The 10,271-nt window shown below is 42.6% G+C and overlaps 1 protein-coding gene across 1 annotated transcript; it reads right to left on the bottom strand.

Annotated features, from left to right (window-relative positions):
* Positions 1-410: 410 nt before the first annotated feature.
* On the bottom strand, positions 411-6,707 carry LOC139557438 (protein ILRUN-like). The gene is made up of 5 exons (XM_071372246.1): positions 6,429-6,707; positions 4,834-4,988; positions 4,416-4,613; positions 2,740-3,053; positions 411-2,594 (listed from the first exon to the last, which is right to left on the bottom strand). The coding sequence occupies exons 1-5, from the start codon at positions 6,584-6,586 to the stop codon at positions 2,559-2,561; spliced, it is 861 nt and encodes a 286-aa protein (XP_071228347.1). The 5' UTR covers positions 6,587-6,707; the 3' UTR covers positions 411-2,558.
* Positions 6,708-10,271: the final 3,564 nt, after the last annotated feature.

Genomic DNA, 10,271 nt, shown 5'->3' with positions numbered 1-10,271 from the left:
AACAAAAACCAGTGACCGTCATCATAACCTGAGTTTAGGACTTTGATTTGGACACCTTATTGACATTAGTAGAGGAAAATGTATAGTTGATGAATGCAAGTTATTCATTCTCAAGTTGCTTGGTAAATATTACAGGCATCCATTTCCACTACCTGTACACAGTAAATAAACGTTTTTTGTCCTTATGCGTCTTTAGTGCATGATTAAAGCTAATCAGTTGAAGAAATTCATCTGGAGAGAAATGTATTACTGTAGTAACTGCAAATATACTCAAGGCAAGATAAGTTAACATTCCAGTTCTTTTAAAAATCATAAAACTGAATATTAACTCTAAAATAAAATAAAAACATTTACTGAGTCGATAAATCTAAAGTATGTGCAAAATAAAGACCACGGAGATACGCCAAGCATTTTGTTTTCAGTGATAATTTAATCATACAAACGTTCGTTCAAACATACAGGAAAAATGCTTTCATATCTTTGCTGACTCTGTGTCTCATAAATGTTCTGCTGTAGAATTCCAAAAGTCATCCATTCTAACTCCTGAAAACTTCACAGAAAAAAAAAATCTATCATACCCCCTAAAAAAAGCAATGTATCACTCAATTCGTGACATCCGACTGTAAACAAAAAACATACAAATGTGGTGTGTGTCCCAAACGGTACCCTATATAGTAAGGAAACTATAAAGGGAATAGGGGGCAATTTGAGACACAACCAAGGAGATTAAATGGGCAGTGTATACCTGTTACGACGAGGAGAAACATTTGTCATTACCTTGCTTCATAAACTTGAAGAGCACATGCAATTGATCTAAGATATTTCCAAATGCCTTCAGGGCATAACTGTAACATAGGCAGATTAGCCATGACAGGTGGTGTGGTTCTGGACAATGACACTACTGTGACATTGTCAAAGTAGAGGCAATCATCCCTGGGGGCAAATGAGTTTGCTGCCGTTTGTTTCCCAACTGCCCCAATGCAATGAAGTAAATAGTAAATATTTGAAAAATGTAATCTTGCAAGCCAGGTTTTCAAAGTCAATCCCTGGTTGCAGATGGAAAGATAACAAAACCGAGGAGGACCACACATGTAGCCTACCACCAGGCATGTAGTGTCCCAGGCATGTAGTGTCCCAGGCATGAAACTGAAGCATAAAGACAACTGGCCATCATAAGGAGCAATAGTAAAATATCTCACGTTTGGGCTGGAGGCCAAACTACTCAGTGCATAGAGATTAGCCAGTTAGTGCAAGTAATTTAAAACATTCTTTAAAATATAGTATTTTGAGGGACTAACGAATTGAAGGCCTGTATATTTGAATAAATGGTTGGGTTTAACATCGTCTGAGCAAGAGGACACTGTAATTGTAATTTCTGAATTTTCTCTCAAGAACAGATTCATTTTCCTGGGCTTTGGAATAAATAATAATTAACAAAAATAGCTAGAAAATCTGAAAACCTTAAATGAAGCTGTCTCTTCAAGGCAAATGTATAAGATCTTTGGGCAGATAAAACAAAAATGCTTCAAAACAACATAGCTCTACATTCAGCAAATACATTCAACTCAAGATTACAAAACCAAGAAACGACACTGCTTTGCAACATGTGGACTTTTGCAATCTCACAGAACAAAATTATGAAGCCCTATTAAAACAAATTGAACCTACAGGGTGGCGATATAATCTACTTTCCAAGTATTGATCCTGACATGGATGGTCCTTTGAGTAAATGTTAGTTAATGTTTCTTTTATTACCAATTGGTAAGTGGGAAACTGCAATTTTGCTAAAGACCTCCCTCTAGTGGATGAATATACTGTAGCTCAACTTCAGAGTAACAGAACCAACCAACAATCAAAAGTGAAGCTACAGCAAATGGGATTTGCATGTGAATAAGCTGTTCTTCCTTTGTTGTTACCAGAAAAACATCAAAAACAATACATGCTTATCAGGCTGCTAAATTTGCTCAATTATTCTCCTGTCCCTAAAAAGTATACACTGTGAAATTAGGATTTTTAAAAGTATGAAAAGAAGAGAGGTTACTTTTTTTTTTTTTTAAGTCAGCTTAGGAACTAGAGGATCAGTACGCAAAATAAATGGCTTTTCCTCCCTAGTCTGTCTCTTTCAGGTTGCATAAACCACGCAAATACACATACCCACGCACATGCACACTCCGACGCAAACACACACTCCTCCTTTCATCACTGCAGTCTCAACAGCATTCGGACACGACAACTAAATAACTAAAAATAAAGACCAGAAAAAAAAACTTATATCTCATCTCTTTAAAAAAAGATTTGTAGCACTCATTTTTTACTTAGCATTCACACATGCATACACTGGATGTGGGATCTTGTTGGTTGAGTCGTATGCTGGGAGAACAGAGCAGCTTTGTCTTCTGGTTTCCGTTTGTGTTGCGTAAAGTGGAGGGGGAACTTTGCATAAGTGTTTGTATGAATCTCAGGTTACTCTACCAGCCACAAGTAAAGTCTCCTCCCTCAATAGTTGGTGTGAATCCAGGAACACAGTGGTGCCTGGATGTGACAATGTTTCCCGAGTTTTAAGATTGCCCAAAAGGATAGGGTTCGTGAATACCCTGTGGGTAAAAGATAAAGAAACATTTTGTGGATATAGATTTTTTTTTATAAATACAAAGTTGTTATTGTACTGATGAGCTATGGTATAATTGAACAATGAAGGGTATCCCTAAAAAGTTTGCAGTTGCTTCACATAGGCCTTACCTGACTGTAAGTCACTAGGTTGCTTTGGAGCCCGTTTGTTGCTATATTCACAGAGTTGTGTGACAGTCCATTTTGCTCTTGCTGCATTCGGTCCGGGCCACCCTCCCAGACGTCCGCGGGGTCCTTGAGGCCGCTATCGTCACGGTGACTGTTATCGTGGCCACCGGCGTGTTTCTGTGGCGAGGCGAAGGGGTTGTAGTCTCCCTCCACGTTGCGGGCAGGCTGGGTGTTGAACTCGGCCTGGAAGGAGGACATCTGCTGCGTCACGCCCAGGAGGCCTCCCACCTCCACGCTGACGATTACCCAAATCACATCTACAGTGGGGAGAGACAGTAACACTCCACATTTTTCATTGGTAGAATTGGTGCTCTGAACGTTAAAGCAGCAGAAAATAAGATTGAGATACAGCCTATATGAATTCTATCTACTTTTAAAGCACATGTTATGCCCTAGACACTAATATGTAACACTGTAAAGACATTAGTTTATTATAAAAGCTAAAATGTTGATACAAATCCCTGTTATTATTACAAAGTCATTTGTGGAATATTAGGTTTCTGTGCCCCCAAATGTTTGGATATACTGGTAAAGTTAGCTAGCTAGCCAATTAGGTAACATGACTGAACAAAGTGTAAACAAATGGTTAACGACGCGCAAGTAGTTTTACAACGGCACACAACATGGTTTATGAATGTAAAATGCATTCCCGGCTATAGGAAGATAAAAAATGTTGCGCCTGTAATATGGGTCAGATCTTTTGACCTGGGGGTACGTTTGTTAAATCACTTTTGCCATCTACTCCGATTATAGAGTGTGCCTGAGTGCAGAATAACTGATTAATTTACAAAAGCGCAACACACGTTAAATATGACATGTGTCAGTAAACGTCGGCAAAATCGTTTTAAAATAAATTGCTGCCAGCAGCACAGTTACAGTCACTAAAGCTCTAGATAACATGAAAACAGTCTAACCAGCTCTGCTAAGGCGAGTAAATTGGTCAGTGGGGTGATCTCTCATTTGTGTCTGGAATTAGCTACCAAGCTAGCCAACTTTAGCCAGTTAGATTTGGCCATTGACTGCCGTTGTGAGGTCAGAATGCTTGGATCAACCCTACTCATCAGCCAGTGTCCAGTGTGCGCTCTGAATGCTCCGAGAACAAAATGCTCTGAATTTACAAACAAACAATCTGAATACGCTCAATGTACGAACGGCACAGAGCGCACTCTGACACACTGGAGGCAAATGAAACACGCACCACTGGTTCATCTATCAGCAAGCCGTTTTCACTATAGAAATGGTGCAACCAGGATGCTTTTTTCCCTAGGGCACTCAGAAACAACAGTACAGCGAAGCCTTAACATTACAACAATTATTATCTGGGAGATTTTTTTCCTAGTTGCACAGTCCTCCCAAAATTGTTATCCTGGTCGCACAGCAAAATATTTTGTCACACTTCAGAGCCCTGATTAGACCTTCAATATATTCAAGTGATGTAAACGCTAACTTTGGTGAATTCAACATTAGACTGCGGTAACACTTTACATTAAAGTATACTTTATAAAGGATGTATAAAAGTTTAAAACGATAAATTAGTTTACAGATGATTAGAATTGTTTAAATTGTTAACAACAGTTGTGTGCTTATCATTAAGCTGGTTGCCAAATGAAATTTCTCACCCCCATAGAAGAGTCCGGTGGCTGTGCACATCCTCCACTGGCCCTGGTACATGCCAGGGGAAAGGGGGCTGCGCATCTGTACGCTGACATCAGCCATCTCCTGGGGGTTTAATGAGCGCACCATCACCATGTTCACATGACCAAACTGGTCCCCTCCAACATACTTCAGACACACCCCAGGGGGCCAAGACTCTGCTCCTGCAAGAGACAAATAAACAAAACATGCATGATGAAATGAATAAACAATAACCTCAATTGCCAGCTCCAGTAACGATCAGTAGCTTGTTTGGGATGCTGTTTACTACTAGGATAGAACTTCAAAGCCTGAAAGCTAACAGTATAAGCCCTTGTCAACACTGTTGTCAACACTGTCTATGACTGTGTGCAGCTCCTAAAGTTTTTTTTCACTACAACCAACCTGTGTTCTGTATCCTCCACGTCTTAGTGAATGGCGTGTCAGGGGGCACAGACTCCCCCTCCCCGATCGTCACATCCCCAACAAAAGACATGCATGGTGCGTTGATGTTGGGGCTTTCAAAGTCATAGTAGGCTCCGATGGCTGCTTGTAAGTTCCTATAAGAGACGTAACAATTTAGGGAAAGGAATGCATATCAGTTAGTAGAACACAACAATCCCCAGAGGTTAAAAAGAGGGGGTTAACTAGAAGCAAAAATCAATATCATATTTTTACCAAAAGAAGGCCTGCTTATTGAACTGGCCAAAAACAGGGTGCATGGAGAAAATTTATGGATGACCTATGCTCCTTATGGAATAAATTGGTTTAAGACAAGTCAGTATGTCAAATATGAATCTCAGCAGTGAAACTTGTATTGCCTCTTGGATCCCTCCCGTGACATAAGGATATAATGATAGGGAGCCAAGCCTACTTAAGCCACCACCCCTAAAGGCCTTTACTAACAAGCTGGTCAACAGGAATTAAACAAAATATTCTAAATATTTCTGAAATTCTCTGACATAAGAGGGTTTTCAAACATTCCTTCCTCATACAATTTGGCCAGATGTCTGAGGGGACATTGACCTTTTGAATTATGCATGTTCTTCAGAGCAACACTACAGAAATCTGAATGTGCAGCAACATACCTACTGTCATAATGTAGCTGTGTGTGCAGCGGTTCTAATTTTTAACAGTAATTGCGCTTCCAGAATGAGCTAATTAATTACATTAAAAAACAAATTGTGACACGTTTCCACTGCAGAACACAGTTGTGTGGGGGCAAAGCTTCCACCAGTAACATTGTTGCCCATGAAACTTGAATTGCACCAAGTTGTTACATAACACAGGCCGCAGCATGTTCCCTGATCTAAAGGAGGGTCTTGGAACCTTGTCGTGAGGCAGGCCGTGGTCTTGTAAAGCTCCTTGCTATCAGAGATCCTTGGAATGTCCCTACTCCATTGAAGTTTACATTTACAATTGTTAAGGGTAGTGTTTAGGGGTAGGTACGTCCCAAGTATCCCGTATAGCACTATCGGTCGTGTAATGACTGGGCACTTTCATGTGGAAAGAAATTCATAGCTGAAAAAGGAAAGCAGAATGGACAAACGAACCTCGTTGGTTGAAGCCTTCTGTTGTAGTTAGTTAGCTAGCTATGATTACTCTTGCTAATTATACTAGGCCCAGTTAATTCAAGAAGACCCTCTCCAGACATTAGAATTAGTCTGACCATAACACAACTGAACACTGGAAAATAAAGATATGTAATTGACACGTTCCCCTGTATAAAATGATAGAAAATAGACCCAGATCTGTCAATGATTTTTCAACCAAGGAAGGACTATCCTGGTTGTAGCCAATTAGCTAGCATGCAATCCAAATGAAAACCCAATTTAATTACATTTTCGATTTAAGAATATACACAAGACAATATAGTTTTGTCTCGTTGAATTGTAAATAAAAAGAAAGTCACAAATAAACTGTGTTGGCTGACTATCCGTCATGCAAGTAACAAAATCCTAGTATTAGCAATCACAGAGGCCACAATTCCCCGAACTCACCAATTGGTCATGTCCAAGAAGAAGGCGCATCCAGAGGGGTTCAGTTGAAACCCAAGCATTCTCTGAAACTCGGCTATGAGGATGTCCTTATCGGTAGTGCCCATGCAGCTAAATTTCTGCATTAACTCCGGGTCCAGGTCCAAATCCATGCCCTCCATCGCGGATTTCCCTGGACATAGACAGGGTTCCTTTCCTAATTTAGTCCGAGGCCTCAACCTGTCATAACAAACTCAACAACAACCCAAATGCGCATGTCATTGACAATTATGTGACTACGTCAACCCATGGCCTGTTCAAGATGGTCGATGTAGCAAGATAATCTGCAACAAAAACATCTGAGTAGGTCTCAGACTGTCCGCTATTTATTTTAGTACACATAATAGATTATTTAATCTGTACATCGCTTTAATATCAAACAACATGTGGTGAACACATACACATTGTATTTTGTAATCGAATAAACGCAGCGCCTAGCTCAGGCCGACCTTCTTGAACTAGGCCACAGTTGGCGTTCATTAATTCACCATGGAGTGCGCTCTGGGCCGTTCGTAAATTTAGAGCGTTGTCAGGATGTTTGTTCGTAAATTCAGATCGTTTCGCTCTCAGGGCGAGGTTCTGACCCCACAAAGCAGTCAAGCACCCAAGCTATCTAGCTTGCTAGATACAATACTTTCTAACACGTGGGTGCGTTCGTAAATTCACTCTGGCTATTTATTCCGATTTCAAATCTGAGTGCTATAGCGCAGAATAACTGATGAATTTACGAACATGCAACACCAGTTGAATATGACCGGTGTCAGTAAACTACTGCGAAAAAAGTAATTAAACTGTTCAACTATTGTCTTTCACTCTTTGAGTCAACTACTCACCACATTTTAAGCACTGCAGTGCAAGCTAGCTGTAGTTAATGCTTTCAGTACAAGATTAATTCTCTGATCCTTTGATTGGGTGGACAACATGTTAGTTCACGCTGCAAGAGCTCTGATCAAATCAAATGTATTTATATAGCCCTTCTTACATCAGCTGATATATCAAAGTGCTGTACAGAAACCCAGCCTAAAACCCCAAACAGCAAGCAATGCAGGTGTAGAAGCACGGTGGCTAGGAAAAACTCCCTAGAAAGGCCAAAACCTAGGAAGAAACCTAGAGAGGAACCAGGCTATGAGGGGTGGCCAGTCCTCTTCTGGCTGTGCCGGGGGAGATTATAACAGAACATGGCCAAGATGTTCAAATGTTCATAAATTACCAGCATGGTCAAATAATAATAATCACAGTAGTTGTCCAGGGTGCAACAAGCCAGCACCTCAGGAGTAAATGTCAGTTGGCTTTTCATAGCCGATCATTGAGAGTATCTCTACCGCTCCTGCTGTCTCTAGAGAGTTGAAAACAGCAGGTCTGGGACAGGTAGCACGCCCGGTGAACAGGTCAGGGTTCTATAGCCGCAGGCAGAACAGTTGAAACTGGAGCAGCAGCACGGCCAGGTGGACTGGGGACAGCAAGGAGTCATCAGGCCAGGTAGTCCTGTGGCCCCATCCGACGATATCCCCAGACAGGGCCAAACAGGCAGGATTTAACCCCAGCCACTTTGCAAAAGCACAGCCCCCACACCGCTAGAGGGATGTCTTCAACCACCAACTTACCATCCTGAGACAAGGCCGAGTATAGCCCACAAAGATCTCCGCCACGGCACAACCCAAGGGGGGGCGCCAACCCGGACAGGAAGGTCACGTCAGCGACTCAACCCACTCAAGTGACGCACCCCTCCTAGGGACGGCATGGAAGAGCACCAGTAAGCCAGTGACTCAGCCCCTGTAATAGGGTTAGAGGCAAAGAATCCCAGTGGAGAGAGGGGAACCGGCCAGGCAGAGTCAGCAAGGGCGGTTCGTTGCTCCAGTGCCTTTCCGTTCACCTTCACACTCCTGGGCCAGACTACACTCAATCATAGGACCTACTGAATAGATGAGTCTTCAATAAAGACTTAAAGGTTGAGACCGAGTCTGCGTCTCTCACATGGGTAGGCAGACCATTCCATAAAAATGTAGCTCGATAGGAGAAAGCCCTGCCTCCAGCTGTTTGCTTAGAAATTCTAGGGACAGTAAGGAGGCCTGCGTCTTGTGACCATAGCGTATGTGTAGGTATGTACGGCAGGACCAAATCGGCAAGATAGGTAGGAGCAAGCCCATGTAAAGCTTTGTAGGTTAGCAGTAAAACCTTGAAATCAGCCCTTGCCTTAACAGGAAGCCAGTGTAGAGAGGCTAGCACTGGAGTAATATGATCACATTTTTGGGTTCTAGTCAAGATTCTAGCAGCCGTGTTTATTAGCACTAACTGAAGTTTATTTAGTGCTTTATCCGGGTAGCCGGAAAGTAGAGCATTGCAGTAGACTAACCTAGAAGTGACAAATCAAATCAAATTTTATTTGTCACATACACATGGTTAGCAGATGTTAATGCGAGTGTAGCGAAATGCTTGTGCTTCTAGTTCCGACAATGCAGTAATAACCAACGAGTAATCTAACCTAACAATTCCACAACTACTACCTTATACACACAAGTGTAAAGGGATAAAGAATATGTACTTAAAGATATATGAATGAGTGATGGTACAGAACGGCATAGGCAAGATGCAGTAGATGGTATAAAGTACAGTATATACATATGAGATGAGTAATGTAGGGTATATAAACATAAAGTGGCATAGTTTAAAGTGGCTAGTGATACATGTATTACATAAAGATGGCAAGATGCAGTAGATGATATAGAGTACAGTATATACATATACATATGAGATGAGTAATGTAGGGTATGTAAACATTATATTAAGTGGCATTGTTTAAAGTGGCTAGTGATACATTTTTACATAAATGTCCATCAATTCCCATTATTAAAGTGGCTGGAGTTGAGTCAGTATGTTGGCAGCGGCCACTAAATGTTAGTGGTGGCTGTTTAACAGTCTGATGGCCTTGAGATAGAAGCTGTTTTTCAGTCTCTCGGTCCCTGCTTTGATGCACCTGTACTGACCTCGCCTTCTGGATGATAGCGGGGTGAACAGGCAGTGGCTCGGGTGGTTGTTGTCCTTGATGATCTTTATGGCCTTCCTGTGACATCGGGTGGTGTAGGTGTCCTGGAGGGCAGGTAGTTTGCCCCCGGTGATGCGTTGTGCAGACCTCACTACCCTCTGGAGAGCCTTACGGTTGTGGGCGGAGCAGTTGCCGTACCAGGCGGTGATACAGCCCGACAGGATGCTCTCGATTGTGCATCTGTAGAAGTTTGTGAGTGGTGCTTTTGGTGACAAGCCGAATTTCTTCAGCCTCCTGAGGTTGAAGAGACGCTGCTGTGCCCTCTTCACAACGCTGTCTGTGTGGGTGGACCAATTCAGTTTGTCCGTGATGTGTACACCGAGGAACTTAAAACTTACTACCCTCTCCACTACTGTCCCGTCGATGTGGATAGTGGGGTGCTCCCTCTGCTGTTTCCTGAAGTCCACAATCATCTCCTTTGTTTTGTTGACGTTGAGTGTGAGGTTATTTTCCTGACACCACACTCCGAGGGCCCTCACCTCCTCCCTGTAGGCCGTCTCGTCGTTGTTGGTAATCAAGCCTACCACTGTAGTGTCGTCCGCAAACTTGATGATTGAGTTGGAGGCGTGCATAGCCACGCAGTCGTGGGTGAACAGGGAGTACAGGAGAGGGCTCAGAACGCACCCTTGTGGGGCCCCAGTGTTGAGGATCAGCGGGGTGGAGATGTTGTTACCTACCCTCACCACCTGGGGCCGGCCCGTCAGGAAGTCCAGTACCCAGTTGCACAGGGCGGGGTCGAGACCCAGGGTCTCGAGCTTGATGAC

Source organism: Salvelinus alpinus, chromosome 28 (genome assembly GCF_045679555.1).
Source record: "Salvelinus alpinus chromosome 28, SLU_Salpinus.1, whole genome shotgun sequence".
NCBI classification, from domain to species: domain Eukaryota; kingdom Metazoa; phylum Chordata; class Actinopteri; order Salmoniformes; family Salmonidae; genus Salvelinus; species Salvelinus alpinus.
Note: the sequence above shows the minus strand (reverse complement) of the source record. Positions and strands in the feature narration are given on the sequence as shown.

Bases quoted from the DNA above. Each gene is read 5' to 3' on its own strand.
- LOC139557438 (XM_071372246.1), bottom strand. From the start codon at position 6,586: ATGGAGGGCATGGATTTGGACCTGGACCCGGAGTTAATGCAGAAATTT. The intron at 4,614-4,833 runs GTTGGTTGTAGT...TGTCTCTTGCAG, and splicing joins GTGGAGGATACAGAACACAG to GAGCAGAGTCTTGGCCCCCT. The intron at 2,595-2,739 runs GTAAGGCCTATG...TTTTACCCACAG, and splicing joins ACCTAGTGACTTACAGTCAG to GGTATTCACGAACCCTATCC.